Source organism: Anser brachyrhynchus (genome assembly GCF_964034855.1).
Source record: "Anser brachyrhynchus genome assembly, chromosome: 3".
In the NCBI taxonomy this organism is placed as follows: domain Eukaryota; kingdom Metazoa; phylum Chordata; class Aves; order Anseriformes; family Anatidae; genus Anser; species Anser brachyrhynchus.
The window spans coordinates 42,520,425-42,538,703 of record NC_137696.1 but is presented as its reverse complement, the minus strand read 5'-3'; the positions used below and the strand labels follow the sequence as shown (position 1 = coordinate 42,538,703).

Below are 18,279 nucleotides of genomic sequence, written 5' to 3'. Positions count from 1 at the left end.
ACAAACCAGCAGTTGAATTAATCTCTCATCACAATAAATCAAACACATCTTATTCTATAAATTTATGAGTTTAGAAATACTAACATTACTTCAGGTAATTGTATTCCAGATACCAGAAAGTTATGAAAAGCTGTATTTTCTTAATAAATAAATAAATAGCATTTGAGTGAAAAAGATATTACAGTATTTCAAGTGATGCAATCGTTACAGGACAAACTCATTACAGGAAAGCTTCACAACATCTGTTTTTTACTGCCATCTCATTATATCAAACTTCTTAAGTTATGGTTAAGTTACAGCAACTTTGTACTTCAGTTTCCTCTCTATAAAATTGGTAGACTAGTACTTCTGTACTTGATATGAATGTTGCAAGATAAAATGAGGACATGAAAAATTGAGATTAATGTCACCCCCACGAACAAGTCAGATTCATTATCTATTCCAAATAATTTGCGTAAAAATATCTAATAAAGCAAGGTAAACATGGCCATGACAAACAGCATTATCAAATTTAGCACACCTGAATGCGGAAGTCCAACAGGGGCCTGGTAATTGAAGTACAATAGAAGCACAGACTTAAACTGACAACATTTTGTTTTGCCTTTCACTAACGATTTAGCCAAATTGTTACATAATACACGTTAGATATACTCTTCCCCAATGAAAAGCCATTACTCTTTCAACATACACACAAAATAAAGTTAGTTGACATGTTAAATTTAAAACTGGGTCCTTTAAAAAGTTAGCATCTGTGTCAATTTTTCCTTTGTCCCAAATGATCTTTTAATAACATGGTAACACAGACTCTTAAAACTTTTCATATGTTTAAACTAATTGAAATCTTGTGCACAGGTTATATATAAAGAAATTAGGTTGCAATTAAGCATAGTTATTAATGATTGTTAAATCTAATTGTTGTGACTATTATAGATCACAGACAAGGTCAGCTCTACAAGCTGTAAAACTAGCTTTCAAGAAAAAAAAAATCACCTGAATTATATGCATAAAAGCCTCTTTTGTAATGATATGCTCTAATCATATTAAACATGTTCATCCATTTAAAAAAAACAGCTGTTTCCAAACTGATACATTCAAAATATATCCCCGCTTTGTAAGACATTCAATTTGCTTTCAGTAAAATTAAAAATACTAAATCTTACAATAATTTGAAAAGACACTGTGCAAAACATTGTGCACATAAGCAAATCCAAAATGGAAAAGTAATTTCAGCAATTTCCACAGAGCCCTTACACTAACTGCATGAATATTAAATACATGTTATAACTTCTGCGTGTCACCAGCAAGGTTTGGATCAGTCTATTTCAGATTCTTCATCAAAATCACATCCCTTTCACCTATATGCATTAGAAGAAAAGAACATTGATGTCATTTAAAAAGGACACTCACAAAGGAAGACAACACATCTGTATTCTAATCTGGCCACAGGAATAGTGGGAAAACAGAGAAGAGAAACAAAAATGATTATCCTCTCTGAAACAAAACACACTGGGCCAGTAAATTGCAACATTATCTTTCCAGCAGCGCAGGCACACAAGGCCGTGAGATGCTTGGTTCTTATCACTAGATCCGAGACAGCAAGTCACAGACAAACACAAGACCGTCTGTACAAAAAGCATTCCTGCTGCTCTCTTGACTGAGCGGAGACTCCCTCCAGAAAACTCCAGCAGAAAACCCAAAACCATTGAAGTCATACATCTGCCTCTTGCTCAGACAAGTTGTGATGTCTCACAGGGTACATCTGCATTAATACTTCAGATAAGGAGAACAAAATTTCTTATCACCCCAGCTAATGCGCTTTGCTGAATGATGCAGTCTGGGAGTGCACAAAACTGGCTCCTTTCAGATGAAAGTGAACCACAAGATAGACCCCGGAGCACTACCACTGCTAATGGGGCACAGAAGCAGTCCGACGCCAGACCAAAGTAACACCCACCTCACTTTGCAAATGCCATGGGTGCAGCTAGGTACCAAGTCCTCATCACCAACTAGTTTACTCTCTGGCTCTGCTCTCACTGGACCACAGCACCTGCTCAGGCAGGCCCAGCCACCATGCTTCAAGGTCTCCTTTCACCTGTGACATGGGACCTAACATGGGACCTAACATGGGACCTCCTGAGGTTCGCTGAGCTTCTCAGGCTTGGCTTCATCTTGGGTTTCACTTCCTTCTATCATCTGAAGTTCTCACCTTCTGCCTGTCACCTTTTGCTCACCTAAGCTCACGTAACAGCTTACCTTTCCTCAGTGTCATCTACTCTCACCACACGGAAACATCTTCTTGTGAAGACTGCTCAAGGCCTAAGTATGACCATCCTTAATTAAGTAAACTTAATTCTGACATGTCTTTACTTTCTATGCTGAACAATTTTAAAATAGGAATACTTTAACAGCTTGGTCATTTAAGTGTTCCCAGAACAACAGCACATTGAGGCTAATCACCTAGAATCACATTGACTCTTCATGCTCCAGAGCAGGGTTAAAGACTTACAAATGTACAACCGTCAGCCCTCTATTATTGACATGGATACAGCACAAAGGATAATAAAGCAAACATTTTCTCAGTGCATTTCACAGCCATTAAGAATCACAATACCTTGCACTAACAGATTCTCTCTTCCCCAGCCTCTATCTCAGCTTCAACTTCGAGATCCCCAGCTCAACTTTTAGTCCTCCCATCTCTTTCCTATACTCAGGCCATATAGGTGAGTTAAAGGAACTATCTCCTTAGCTGGCTCTTCAAAACTCTACTTCACCCCCATACTTTCAAGTCATCCTCATACTCCTTGACTGGGCTCCAAATTGCAGCAAGAGATTGCTCTGTTCTTTTCCTTACATCACAAACCACCCTGACTTTTATCACCACCCTGACTGCTGAAGGCAATAGATTTTAAAGGTCCCAGGCTATATCCACATGACCAAGTAATTTGGCATAATAGAAGCAGATCAGTCAACTGAAACAGCTGGTGCCCAGGCCCCTGCTTTTACAGCGTATAGGGTTTACAAGTCTATTTCAAGTTAAATTCAGTCTGGTGCCTCAAAAGGAACGTTACACCATGCACATGGCTTAGGGCTTTCCAAAGTACCAGCTGTTGGTTTGTACCTTTATGCCTCAGCTAGGGGCTGGAATTTACTCAGTGCATACCTGGAGAGGAGATTCCACACTGCTTTCCTCCAGGAGGAACCTAGTTTGTACATACCAAAACCACTCGGAGAACTGAAGCAAGAAGTGTTAAGTAGGGATGATTAGGGAACAGCCTTTAAAACTGTAACAGCGTTATAGCTTGCAGAAGCAGTGCAACTTTAACCAATCCCACCATGCCTCTTGGTACAGAGAGAGAATATTCAGCTGACAAAGTGTACACTTAGCACAGACAAATTCCAACTTTCAGAGTTTAGATTAAGTTCAGATACTTTTCCTTGGCAACAATAACAAAAGTGCTTAGCAACTCTGCTTCCAGAGCAAGGTCAGGGTAGAATCTGTAATTACATGAAATGTATAACCATTGAATTAAATGCTTACAAGTTTTTGACATTGAAAAACCCTGCTACTCTTTTCTTCTTTTCAGAAGCAAAACAAACACTTTAATTCACCAACAACTGTAATAAGTCATAGAAAATTTAGGAAAATGTTAGAAAGCATAGAAAAAAAAAAACACACACACAATGTTACCCATAGCAAGAAGGAACAAAACAACCATACATTCAAAGTTCATTAAAATGAGGGAAAAAATGCATGCATGAAGTGTCTTTGAAAATAAAATACCTATCAAAACTGGCATCAAAATGCAAAATCCATCAGCTTTTCTTTAATTAATAGATTAGCAAAACAGCATGAGAGGGAAAACCTTTATATTTCAGATTTTCAAATATTCACTAAGACATTTAGTTTCACTGTACAAAACTATAATCCTTTTCTGGACCTCAGTCATTAATGCATATCACACTTGATATCGCATTTTAGTAAGAATGAGCAATTTATATGACATTATGTAAGAGAGAACTATTTGAATCACCCTAACCATTTTATAATATGCTTGAAAGAAATTATGTGAAATAAACAACAAGGGAAATCAGATAACCAAACAGAGCAAGCAACAAGTTGGGAAGGAGAAACAATTAAAAATTTTAAATAGCTCCTGCCATGCAAAATTCGATTTGTTATATACAAAAAATATATACTCCAAAACGGGAAGCAGGCCTTAAGCTTCTTGTAGGTTAGCCCATTTTCATCTGCAATACCCACAATGAAATACCAAAATACAGTTATGCAGGAGTAATAGCAGAATAATAAACTTCTCTCATTCTCTTGGCTTCTTTAACATTTAATGTCAATCTACAATAAGAAAGCTAATAATGATCTTTGTCTTTGCATGCTGCTAATGAAACAAAGTATTTCTTTTTAAATTAAATGGCAATTTTGTTCACACTATTCAAGTCTAAGTCCTTCTGGGCTAGAATCACAGAAGCTTGTGGCATACATCACCCTGTAATCCAGATCACCTTCTCTCTGCAAGAGAGATGACGTTCTTTTGGAAATAATCTTGTGCAACACCACAACCCAAAGCAAAGCACCATGAAATATGGAAGATTTCATTCAAAGTCCATTACATGGTGCAAATGCCATCTATTTCTAGAGGTTTCCCATTCAAAACATAACATACAGCAACAGTCCCAAATTTGCAAATCACGTGGTGACAGATTATGAAGTGACATCTCAAGAATTCACAGGAATTTAACTGTAACAGAAAATATTACTTTAGACTGGCTTATAATTAGGAACATACTCTTTAATCATATGGCTTCCAGGTCTGCAGAGTAATTAGATATATGCTGAGCTTTACACAAGTAGTATATTGATTTTACAGGGACTACTTGAGTATGTAATATAACCTGAGCCACATATTGGCATTGAGGAAGTTACATGAAGTATTGCACCCACAACAGCTTCTATGCAACCTTCAACTGTGCACCTCTATTTCTACTTCTAAGAGCTGCCACCACCACCTAGTTAGTCTGATACAGGGGTGACAGGAGCTGCAGCAGCAAGGTTAAGTGGGAATTACCAAGTCCAGCTTCCTCCTTACTGTCAGTTACCCACGTAAAATAGGGGCAGTGCTGAGGGTTAAGTATTAACATGACCCAGGCCTTAATGGCCATTAATTCCATATGGTCAGATTAGCTTGCTGCAGACTAGAAAATAAATCAAGAATGCTCCCAGCGTAACTGTACAATGCTGCTGCGCACAGCCTGCTACACAGCACAAGAACTTTGCATTAAGAGGTAGAACTTACCCCTCTTCTGAACCCAGCCTTCCTTCACAATGGTAACATCGCTCATGATGGCTCCACTCTGAACCCCCGACTCAAAAGAGTATTTCTTTGAGTTATCAGCTTGTCTGTTTGGCTTCTCTTCTGCTGCTCTTCCCAATTTCTACTGATGAGTCACCCTGGAAGGAAATATTAGAGAAAGAATTTAAGTCTTTTCTGTTTTTCTCATTTGACAGCCAACAAAAAAAGTCTTTGTTGATGTCTTCCACTGACTGAGCTCATATTAAAAATCTGCTTTTTTTTTTTTTTAATTAACCATATAACGGAATCATATTTCTATAGTCTTACAGCACATTTTCCATGAACACCTTGCTACTTAACAGAACCAGAATGTGTTACATTTTAAGTCACGTGGCACTATTATAAAACGCACACAATAAAATTCCTTGTACTGATGCACAGGATGCTGTTAAATGAAACGGTGCCAGTACTGCTTCACAGGTCCAGCTTTGAAGCCACAGTATCTTTCACCATTCCCCCATTTGTCAGAATCCATGCAACTGGTAAGTGATTCTATTATTAAGACTGCATTGATCAGATCAAGAGTGAAAGGAAATGGAAGGAAAGGTTCTGTAAAGGCACTTAAAACCAAAGCCTTATGATGATAACCATACCTATAATGCTTAACTGTTAAAATCTGTATTAAGCAGTTCACCAGCCATGCAGTTATTTTTTTCAAAATGTTTCAATTAATTAAAAAAAAAAAAAAGGGAAGAAAAAGAAATAGTAAAGGCTACAGAAATAAAACATTCTTCCTACTTCCACTGTAACTCCATGATAGCCAGTACAAACCTCTAAGTTTTTAGAAACAGCAGCACTGACAAGTATGTGAACAGAGAAGCAACTTTTTAGGAGTGCAAATTAACCAAAAAAGCCACAGCTTAGTTTATGAAAAGAAGGAGTGCATGTTCTCTCGGGGCTTTAAGCCAGGCAGTGACAAGAGTGCTCTCTTCCCTACAAAGAAGAAAAAAAGCTTGCGGGGGGCGGAAGGAGGCCAGCCCTACAACAGGACACGCTGGTCCCAGAAGCCACAGCCCTCCCTTCCAACCACCTCGCTCCCAGACTACCAACAAGCTGTGAAGAAGAGATAATAGCACTGTAACCAAGCAGGAAGAGAAGTCAGAGGGCAGGAGAGGTCTCCTTTTGCCAGCAGACTGCCTTTCCCCTCCATCCTTCAAAACAAAGAGGAACAGCCAAATCATGCCAATCTAGGAAAGGGTTTTCTGTAATGGTGGAGGAACACCCTTCTGCCCTGTGTGGCTGTTCACTCAGGAGCACACCTGTACACACTGCTAGCATGGAGCAGGGACACACAGCCCAGTTTAGTACTATAAAATCCAGCACATACACATCCATTTAGTGTACTGACCAACAAATGTAAACATGCAATAGGAAGAAATACTATTGTCCTAAAAGCAGCCTGCGCAATGAATGAATGGAGCACGGACTGGGAGATAAGCTGTTCTAATCCAACCAAGAACAGGGTAAAAACTGAACTATTATACATGTGCAGGTTATTTCTTATTTGTCATTTTAAAAATGTGTATTTGCACCACGCAGCAGCTAGATGGAAGGCTACTTCTGCATGGATGCTGTGCTGTGCAAAATAAAACGGTATGAACATTTTTTCAAGTGGCATGCAACAAATAATGCAGCACAGCACAACTCAGAAATACTGAGGGTGTATTCATTTTACTGTTTTGCGTTCACTTGTTTTCTCAAAAACACAGAGAAATTCAGGTACTTAAAAACTGCAACATTTAATAATTTAGTAGTGCAAAGTTTAAATAATATTGAAAGCATTGCCTCTGTGACATCCCTTGGCACTGGCAGATACAACAGGAAGTCCCTTGTAGGCGATGCACACCCTTTTGCACCAGCATCATGCCCCACTGTGTCTAAAAGGACATCAGACACCTCTGTTTATGTAAATGCACACTGCCTTCAGACTTATATACCTTCATGTTTTTACAAGAATTAAAAGAAAATGTTACATACAAGGTTTTGGAAGGACAGGAGATGGCTTTGGTAGTGTCAATTCACCTATTTAGCTTTAACTGGTTAGACTTTGCATTACTAGGTAAGTCAGCATGGCAGAAATAAACACAACAAGCATGTCTTCCATAGCCTTTACCTCACTAGTTAGAGAGTTATTTTCTGGGTCATACTCTATCAGAGCTTTTGTTTGTGCTCTTCAATCCAGTGATAAGCAAGCCCAACAGCTGTGCCCGGACAGAGAGAGACTGAGGCACGCAGCTGACACAGGTTCCAGTTCTGCCTTCCAGGATGAGGGCAGCACGGTATCAGGTCCTACTACAAGCAAACACATCTTTACAGAACCAGGGGGGAGCGTCAAAAAACACTGATGTATAACAGCTGTTCTGTGATGCACAAGCAAGCACATCGGTATCCCAACACCCGACTTCGGTTTGACTTTCCTACAAGACTTCCAGTGCATTCCTTAACAGATGATCACAGGCAACTTTTTTCAACTATAGAGACAAAATAAGCAAAATACTTAGCTTGGGCTGGCCTATGCTGTGATTTGTTTTATCCTATCTGTTAATCTAATGCAGTTCCCAATGCTGGTGTGTTCTTATGAGAAGTGCAATAATTTATTTTTATTGGTACAGACTAAGCTGTAAGAAATGAACTTCTGCACTAAGTAGCAATGATCTTGTCTGCCCACATACTGATCATTAAGTCCATGATTTCTGCAGACGTATAGTTTTAATGAATGAATTTATGCTTAAAGCTCCCTATTTATCCACTGATCATGATTAAGTTAGTGTTATTTAATCAAAAGCTGATCTATGACTGATTTTTATCTCCGCCTGTGTCCCAATAACCTCAAATGCATGCCTGTAAGACAGCATCCTACTCCTTCCATGTACTACTACACTGAATTTCAAATAAAAATGCCAAAATGCAAAAATCAGATAAATATGGTGACAAAACTAACCAAATTATCTCCGTTTCAGTTTCACAGTGCTACCAGAAACAACTTAAGTAAAATTATCAACAGTTGTATGCAGACATAACGGTTATAGTGATCACTCCCTTAATGGGTAATTAAAAGTCAATCTGAATTACACAGGAAGCTGTAGAAGATAAATCGAAGCATTAAAAGACTAATGAAAATAAAGGTTATACATTCACACTACACTTTCAAGAAGCCATTTGTAAGCATCTGTAGTATTATCCCTTATTAAATTCCTTTGAGGCTTTCTAGAAGCTACATTCATTCACTCAGAAAGTCATCCAGCAACACACTTTTGAAAATTACCTATTGTGACGAAAACTGACCTTAATGAAAAACAGACATACAGAAACCTTCACCCTGAAGATGCACTGGTGCACTTCTACAGGCATAAAGGAGTTCTCTACAACATATGGAACGAGAACTCTCACAAGAGAATAGCATTCCATCTACAGTCCAACTATTTCAAGAAAACCTACAGAAACGTTCATGCTACGCAGCCTGCACAGAGCTTAAATACTCATTAGCCATCAACTCTGCTCTCCCGATGCACTTCAAGTTTCAGCAGCTGTTACAGAGTAAATATTACAGTTTCCCCTGTTGCTATAGGATAGAATGGGGAAAAAATGTGTAAGAACTGAAGCTGAGGATGTTTTGCATTCCAGCTGCTTCCTACAGGGAAAAACCTAACTTATGTTTTTATTTATGTTCCAACAACTGAAGAACGGGTTGTATTGCTTTTTCTTTTTTCTTTTCCACTTTATCAAACAGAACTTTTAAGAGGTACTTTTCCAATAGTACATCGTATGTATTTTGCACAATGTATCAGTCAGTCACTAATATGCATAATAAATACAAGAACCTATTATCTGCGTGCTTCGTGGTGCAGTTATGACAATTTACTCCATCGTGACCAGTTACAAGAACGAAATGTCTGCATTTATTTTTGGATCTTGTAAAAAAAGGAAAATTTTTTTCTTTCCTCTTTGGAAAACTATTAAGCCGCATTTTGGCATTACGTGGAACAATTCAGCACACTTCTGAAGGACTAATACTACAAAGAATTCTAAGTTCCTAGCTGTAATGGTCGCCAGGACATCTTTCTGAGCAAAGATCAAACAGAAACTTCTACATGCTCCTACATGATCTACATGATCCTACCGAGACTCACGGTTTTCCCAAAGTGTGGTGAAAAACCAACACATTCTCAGTTTTCATCTTGAACTTCTGAGACTAACAGCAATATAAAGAAACAGTTTGTTTCATGCTGCTATTGCCTAGGAACTATAGGACCTACCCTTAAAAGAAGCGATGGACTATTCAGTAGGTAGAAGACACCTTTTCTCAACTTGTATTTTTGAATTAAATGAGGCACTCACGCCCATTGCAGCAGTCAGGCACCTCCGCAGACTCAGCGGATGGGGAGAAGGAAATATTTTCCTTCCAAGCAGAAGGAGCAAGAACAGTGTTTCAGGTCTACACTTAACAACCACTATGTGCAAGTGAATAATCATCAAGACTCGTAAGAACAGACAACACTCCCTTGGAATCTGGGCATCCTCCCATTTCCCCAGTGACAAGAGACAGCTGAGTACAGAAGACAGTGCCCATAAATTCAGTGTAAATTGTATGATTCAGGTCTCTGTTGTAAGAACTTTCATAAACAGAAGCTCCTACTTTCAACAATTTTGGAGCTGAGAAAAAACAGATACTCTCACATTTACCAACTTAAGCTACCAGAGAGAATACCAACAGGATCAGCTTCACCTCTTCCAATGACTACCCCTACAACTTCACGTACCTTTCGCAACCCAGTGATTATATAAATCTAAATGTAACAGGGAACTGCCATTTTACCTTTTTCAAGTAACCATTTGTTTAATAAAATGCATTGGGGAAGCGGGGAGAGAGGATGTTGTCAAAGTGAATCTTTCTCTTTGCCTGACTCACTGAGATTCCTTGGTCTTCAACATAATCAGAGCCAAATCTCCGCATCTTTACCTCATTTCTCAGAAAGGTACACTGAAAAATTATATGTTTGCACACACAAAATACACACTAATAAAAAATAAATAATAAAAAAAAACAGCTCTTAGTCAGTCATTCTCTAGTGCTATCATCATACCCATGTTTGTTTCTCTGCTTTAGGGGCTTTTTTTTTTTCCAGATCAAGTTCTTAGGAGGTTTTCTCAAATCCTCCAAAGTCTGAATCCTCCAACACAACCAAACAGACTGTTTGTAATCACAAAGTAAGAAATTAAAAAGTTAAGGCTCTAAACTAAAAACAGAGTTCTCTTTAGGACGTAAAGTTGAGATTCAAGTTTTATTTATATGAAAAATGCATCCATATCCTCTTCCCCTACCCAAGTTGTTATCTGACAGTCTGGTCAAACAATTAGAGGATACATTGCACAGCATCAAAAATTACACAAAAGACTACGCTGCAGAACAGAGATTGTTACAAAACTTCCTAAATTAAATTAACCTGTATTACTAATGGAAGAATCACATCCAGTTCAGTGACTTATCTAAAAAGTAGTGTATTTATACAGGCTTCTACAAACTACATATTCTGCAATTTTGGTTATATTTCAAAAACAGTGCAGTTGGATTAGGTCCCTCTTTATGGTCTCAGGAGGACTGATTAATTTAAATACTGTCGCTACTTAGATTGAGAAAAAGGAACCTGCAGGCAGACAGTTTATGTTCAACTTAAAAGAACTTCTAAACAAACAAAAAAAAAATCACAAAACAAAACATTAACTGGTTTTACAATACAAAAAACATAATAAAAACCAACAAACATTCTAAGTACATTCTAAATTTATAAAAATCTTTACTGTATGCACAGTTAAGACACTTAAGCATACCCCTAAATAATTTCTAATTTTTAATGTTCCTATTTTACAAATTTTACAACAAATATAAAAAAAAAAATCCAAGATATCTCTGCAGCAGGCATTGCAAATATTTTTTTGAATTGTATTCTGCACTAAAAGTCTCAATGTCATTAAGAATATTGATATTAAAAATTATTCCTGACAACTTTATTTCATAAGCCTTGACTTGGAATTAGGAGGATAACAGAAATAGCAATATTTACGCTTTGTGGTAAGGAAAAACAAGATACTTTAGAAAAGATAAATAGGTCTTTTTAAAGCACACTTATATGTATGCTTTTTAACCTTAATATTTTCAGTCTTCTATCTTCACTTACAGTACGTCAAAAAGCTGCACATAACTCATACATGTTTAGATAAGCGAGTTAGAGACTTCAGATAAGCTCAATTGTGACTGCAGTCACACTGAAATATTAATATGTTAAGTTATATGTTTCAGTTAGATTTCACAACAGAGTAATTTGCCAATAAAGAAACTATAATCCTGTATTCTTTTTCATATCAGAATGACACATTAAGCTATTTTAAGGGACAAAGGTACAATTAAGGTAAGGTGAACAAACCCACCCCGTCTTTGTTTACCAAGGTATAAAGGAAGTTTCTAACAGTAGCTAAATTGTTTCTCTAGAATCCCACATGAAAAAATAACAACCCATTGTTTGCATTGTTTTTATTGACAAAAATGCTTTGAATCCTTTTCTCTCCCCCAGTCAGAAAAAAAAATAACTGAAAATCAGACAGGAGAGTGAGAAAATAAAATGTATGAGAATACAGGTCTGAAATTCAACCAAAAAAATATATTTAAAGCAGTAAATGTGAATGGATGGCTAACGTTATGCATTAAAGAAAAAAGTTACTCAGATAACGAACTTGGGAGAGTTTTGAGACTTAAAAGAACTCAAATTAAGGATTAGTTGAGTATCTTAACTATGACAGCCATATTTCACTCAACACTTCAAAATATGATAAATTTAACTTGCTGAGGATTAACATAGGAATACTCTTTCTTGCCATTTCAAGATGAAGTTCCTTCACTCTTAAAAAAAAATAGTTTAGTAACGTCTCAAGCTACCAAGCAAAATTAAACTCAAGTTTAATATTCTGAAAACAAACTAAATTGGATTTTTAAGTCTGTAATACCCTGAAACAGGTTGTCTAATTTGCAAAAGGTCATAGAAACAAGAAATGCCCATACATTCTGAAATGAGATAGGTTAAAAGATATCTAAGAGATACAAAATAGAGCTTCATTAAGCTCATATGTTTGATTCTTGGTAAGATAGTAACTTTTGTGGAGCACAGCACCATAGCGCATACACAATGCCAAGCACACAGTTGAAGCCACAAAGAATTAAGATGATAAAAGTCAGAAATAAGCAAAGTACCATGAGTAATGAGAAAAGGAAAGTATTGAAATAAAAAATGTGCTCTCAAACTATTAATATACAAGATGGAAAAAGTTCAATGACATCTCTACGAAAAGACTTTTGTTCAAACTCCTAAATTAGGATTTATTTATTATTTGGGTATTGTACAAATTAAATTCTGAATTTGCTTGAAAAAGTGATTCTTTCCCACATAGCCATCAAAAATTGCTGAACTTGCTAATTCTGCCACTGCAGCATGACCAGAACCACACTCCAACTTCTGATCTAAACCTTTTGGATTTGCTTGTTCATCTTCAACAAGCATTATTCTCGTCAACTTGAGATCTGAATTTCCTAAGCACAGAATGAATTCTCTACAACCATAAATGAAGACTATTCATTTTTCAAAAGCACCTTGTCACTTGGATACATTTATGGCTAGAAAAACACAAGACAAGTCGTACCAATCACATATCCCAGGAAGCACACTAAACACTCAGGGAAAAAAAAAAAAAAAAAAGAAAAAAAAAACACTTTTGTTGGTAGAAATTGTTTCGAAAGCCTGCTGAGACTCCACCAAGAAATACTGTATTACTTTTGCGGGGTTAAACCACCTGCAAGAGAAGCTTTTGACCTCTAGGCACTGCCATCCCACACCTACAAAAATCCAGTGGCAAGACCTTATTGATCTCAGTAAAGCTGAACCAGGCTCTTCACCTGTGCCCCTACTGTGGGATGCATTAAAATAACTTCATCACACACAGAGTGCAGTAACATCTGACAAACAGTGCTATCGCGTCATTCAGCCACGTGTATGAAACACCGAGGTCCTGGCTGCATTCTTAAGGGAATTATTGCTGCTCTTTAGTCAGGATATTCCAGAAAAATTCACAGGGTGAGAACTTGTTCTTAATACTCTTTGTGATCAATAGGCCTCACACCTAGACACTCGCATAGAAACATGTGGAAAAATAGGGTTGCTCAAGATGGACGTGAGACATAAGAAATTATTTAATCTAAACATAGTCAATGTTGACACTAATATCAAAAATCTGAGAAATATTTAAAATGACCAAAAGCAAGCATCTTTCTATACACAGGACAAAAATGCTTCCTCTCCTTGACAAGAACATTTAATGATATTTGTAACTTTTTTTTTTTTGTAAGTATCAACTTCGCCACAGCTTCCTAATATACCTGAACAACACCTTTAAATAGCAAAGACAAAAAGAATCTGCTTGGAATCCATCACATGTGCCAAAACTACTTCAATTGCCGTACTCGATGTAGAGCTACAGGACAAGGACAAAATGCCATACCATCTATTACTACAGCCTTGCATTTTCTGCAAGTTTTTTATTAGTATATATTAGTGATTCAACTAAAACAAGCTTCATTTATAATTTTTCTCTTCATATAAGCAGCCCTGAATCTGCTTCATACAAGTAGCCCAGAAGAAAACACAAACCAAACCAAAACAAAAACCAGATGATTTGACACCACACAAAGCGCTAAGAAGTCAACTTTCCCGTTCAGTAGTTTCATTTGTTTCTCTGGCTTTAATAGATTTGTAAAACACTTTGAATAAGTTTTTCCATTTACTATGTAACTACTGCTTAGAAAAGAGTCTTCTATATAGCCTGCCAACCTGTTGCAAAGAGGAGCAACAGGTGCCACAGATTTACCAATGAGAATTTGCAACACCCAGAGCTGCCTTTCCATGTAACCAGGAGGCAACACACTAGCAGACACGAGGCTCCTCATCCCAAAGATCCCTTGCTTTAAGAGCAGTGCCACACTCCCTGATGGACCTGTTGCACTAGACAGTAACCTCCGTCCCCACCGTGATATCCTTGGTAGGCATATCCTAACAGAATGAGAGCCAATCTAACACTCTAGAATGAAGGGCAATCTTACAAGTGGTGGTAAATTTCATACAAATATTGGAAACAAAAGTGACATTTTAAAGGTAAATAAAACTCAGGAATGCACACATTTAACCGCTCCACTCTCTTTGAATCATCAATATTCTTCACAAAGGGAGCAGTGCACATTTTGAACAGAAGGTTTACTTTATTAGCTGGGAAAAACAAACCAGGGGGCTTTGGGCACATAGTGCTAGCTGACTTGGGACAACTAACACCCATACTAAGCACGCAGCTACAGTCCGGTGTGTTCCTTTTAAAGCAACTCCATTTACGCATTAACCATATCGAAATGGAAGTACACTATAAGAAAGTTTTCACTCCGTGTATTTCAAGGTCCTCCCACTCTCCAGTGTTGGTTAAAACTAGCATCGTGCCAAAGTCACCAAAGATGCCACCAAAGTTAGACTTCCACGCACCAAGTCAACCTTTCCTGCTGAATTAGCAGCACAAAATGAAATTCCAACCAAATACCTTTATTAGAAACTGTATCTTCTTTACACTAAGAACAGCACAGAAATTTCAAATGTATTTTAACATTTGAACTACTGCAATAATGGTGTCATACCTTCCAAAGCAATCGAGTATTTCAAAGTTATTTCACAAAAAAAAAAAAAAAACTTCTTGGGTATAGAAATGACTATCTCTTTAAATTGGGAAAATTTGATTTGTACACGGAAAGTGAAAGAAGACTAAATAAACCAGTGGCAGACAAATTCCAAGTAGTCTGAAGGATGCCTCAGTTATTATACAAACTTCAGACACATGCTGTTTCAAACTGAAGTCGGAAGTCGAGATATGGTTTCTGGGAACATCTTGCAAACAGAAGCTTGGGTTGCAAACAATAGCAGAGCTCCGGTGGTTTTGGGGTAAGCTAAAGAAAAAACACCACTATTATCCCTTCCTTCCACAAAGCATTTGTTCCAGTGTCAAGATGTCAACATTTTCTAGTACAAGTTAACGCCATCTCAGCCTTAACACTGTATCTGCTTCAACTGGGGCAAGATAAAAACTCGTATGTGTCAGATTTTTCATGGACTTCCCGTAGAGCAGCAGCACGTTGTTTAACCAGGCATCATCTTCCCCCAAACTGCCAAACAAGTGAAGGAGCACGATGCTGAAATACAACTTTCTATGAAGCTGAAGGGCCCGCTGAGGTAAGGCAAACCTAGCTAGAGGAAGGCAGGAACGCACCACAGCATCGACTGCCTCAAAGAGGAGTTTCACTGGTGTTAACCTGTGTGTGTGTGCATACACCAAACATTTACATTAGAGGAAAAATGAGTTATCAAAATACAATACAAGGCTTTCCAGGAAACGGGATTTTTCTTATCTCTACAGTTTTTCTTTGGCTCTCATTTGAACTTGACTGACTGGTCGCTTCCAACCAAAATAGATCCACGTGGGCTATAATTAGCAATCCAATCCAATTAGCGATATTGGGGTCAACTTAAAGGCTCCTCCCATAAAACAAACAGACAAGCAAAAAAAACAGTCCTAGAGGCGGGATCTTGAGTTGTACGCTTACCTTAAAGGCCACAATAAGCTTTCTTTCCTATTTCACGTACACGCTTTTCATATTTGTCTACAGAAGCTTGCAAAAACAACAGGTCACGCTGAAGACGTCCTTTCTCAGAAGTTTAGGACCTCTCATTTGCATGCCTCTTGCCTTGGGAAACTGATTGCTATGTACAGAATGTGGTGAGGTATGGGGGAAGTACGTCTGCCTATCCGCCAAGTTTTGGTAGGTCCTAAACAAACAGCGGTAGAAGAGGCTGCTGCGAGTTCCTTCGGTCCTGGGAAAGGGTGGTGATGGAGGTACCTGGGGCACTGGGGTTTTCAGAAGAGAACTTCTTAAGGAGAAGTTAAGCGAGTCTAGCCGTAGGCGCATTTTCATAAAAATAAAAACGAGACCTTGTAGATATATCCAAGTAGCCACCCAACTGAAAATTACGTTAAAATTATAGAATGAAGGTGAGGAGCGATGCACTTGTTTACTCCCTACCAGCCGCACAAGCCCAGGATTTGGGCTTTTTTTTTTTATTATTATTTTTTTAGCCTAACCCCGTTAGATAACCCAGCGTGGAAGGCTGTGGGGAGGGAACCAGCAGCAACCGCGCCGCCGCTGCGCTCCCCTCCCCTCGCCGACCGCCGCCGGACCCTGCGGACGGGACACGGCGACACCACCCCCCCCCCCCCCCCCCCCCACTATCGCGACACGCTGCGACACGCGCGGCGCGCGCCCCGGCGACATGGGGGGGGGGGGGGGTGCAGCACGTGCGGGGCGCGCCCCCGCCGCGCGTCAACTTGCTCGGCATGTGCGCGGCGGCCTCCATGATGGCTGGTGCGGGAGGAGGAGGAGGAGGAGGGTTTGGGGGCGGCGGCCGGTTTGTTTACTCGCAGGCAGGAGCCGCCAGCGGCGGCATCACCCGGGCGGCGCGGGCACGCGCACACCGCGCCGCGGGCACGCGCGCGGGGCTGCCAGACCCCCGCGCCGCAGTCACCCCCGGCGCGCTCCCGCGGGGGGGGGGGGGGGGGATAAAAAAAAACGTTGGGGGGGGATAACGGGGGGGCTGCGCTCGCTCCCGCCGGGGGCGCGCCCTGCCCGACACCCCCCCCCCCCGTTACATAACGCCCGCACCGCCCGGGGGGGGGGACCCCCGCCCCCGGTCCCCCCCCAGCCCCGGGCCCGGCCCGGCCGCGCCGCCGCCGCCGCCCCGCGCCCCCTCCCCGCCTCCCCCCCCGCTCCCCGCCCGCCTCCTCGCTCCCTCCCCTCCCGCCCCTCCCGCCCCGCCGCCGCCCGGCCCCTCCCGCCCCGTACCTGCAGAGGCGGCGGCGCCGCGGGCGCTGCTGCGGAGCCGGAGGGCGGCGGCGGCGGCGGCGGCTCCGGCTCCGGGGGGAGAAGGGGAGGAGGGCGCCGCTGCCGCCTCCTCCTCCTCCCCCGTCCCCCCGCCGGGCTCGGCGGCGGTCCCCGGCGGCTCCGCGGGGGCGGCAGGAGGCGGCCCCGGCCCCCCCCCGGCTACATGGAGCCGCGCGCCCCGCTACGCACGGAGCCGCCCGGGCGGGCAGCGCGGCCGCGGCGGCATCGACGCGCGGGGGTCAGGAGGAGGGCGGCGGCGGCGGCGGCTCCCCCCGGCGCACTCACCCCGGAGCCGGCCGGGCCCCGCTGTCGGCTCCTCCCGCCGCCTCCGCCGGGCTCGTTATTGACTTTCAGGAAAACTCCCGACGTCACCGGCTCCCCCCGCGTGTCTCCCCCTCCGCGGCGGCGGCGGCGGCGGCGGCATCGGCGGCATGCCCAGCTCTCGCGAGAAGCGCGGCGGGGCCGGGGCCGGGGGGGGGCCGCCAGACGGCGCGGGGGGAGCCAGACAGAGGGGGGCGGCTGAGGTGAGGGGGGCGGCGGGGACGGGGCCGCCGGCGGCGGCTGCGGGAGGAGGAGGAGGCGGCGAGGCGGCGGGGGGAGGCCCGCCCGCCGCGGGGCGGCCCCGGTGCTGCTGCGGCCCCGGCATCCGCGGGGCTGCGGTCGCCCCGACGGGCACACGGATGCGCCCTGGCGATGCTCGCTCACGGCTCGGCTCCCGGTGCCAGCGGCGAGGAGGACACGGCGCCGGTGCCCCATGGCTGCGTCTCAGGACTTCCTCCCTCCCGCATCCCGCCTTCCTCTACAACCCTCTGAAACCCCTTCTTCTCCCTCTTCTGCTGCAGGGCTTCTGCGAGAATTTCTGGAGGATCCAAATAATCATAGGAGTTGGCATAGGGCTGGGAA

At 41.6% G+C, this 18,279-nt stretch overlaps 1 protein-coding gene across 4 annotated transcripts in view; it reads right to left on the bottom strand.

Annotated features, from left to right (window-relative positions):
• Positions 1 to 17,831, bottom strand: part of AKT3 (AKT serine/threonine kinase 3) — a 156,332-nt gene extending 138,501 nt beyond the window's left edge. The window contains exons 1-2 of one of the 4 annotated variants that reach the window (XM_080586761.1): positions 17,662 to 17,831; positions 5,310 to 5,464 (exon numbers count right to left, since the gene is read on the bottom strand). In XM_080586761.1, the coding sequence (XP_080442887.1) occupies positions 5,310 to 5,355 (46 nt within the window). In that variant the 5' untranslated portion in view covers positions 5,356 to 5,464; positions 17,662 to 17,831. Of the gene's footprint in view, positions 1 to 5,309; positions 5,465 to 16,044; positions 16,689 to 17,337; positions 17,617 to 17,661 lie in introns of those variants that run through there. The other 3 variants (XM_080586762.1, XM_080586763.1, XM_080586764.1) reach the window with 3 other exon arrangements.
• Positions 17,832 to 18,279: the final 448 nt, after the last annotated feature.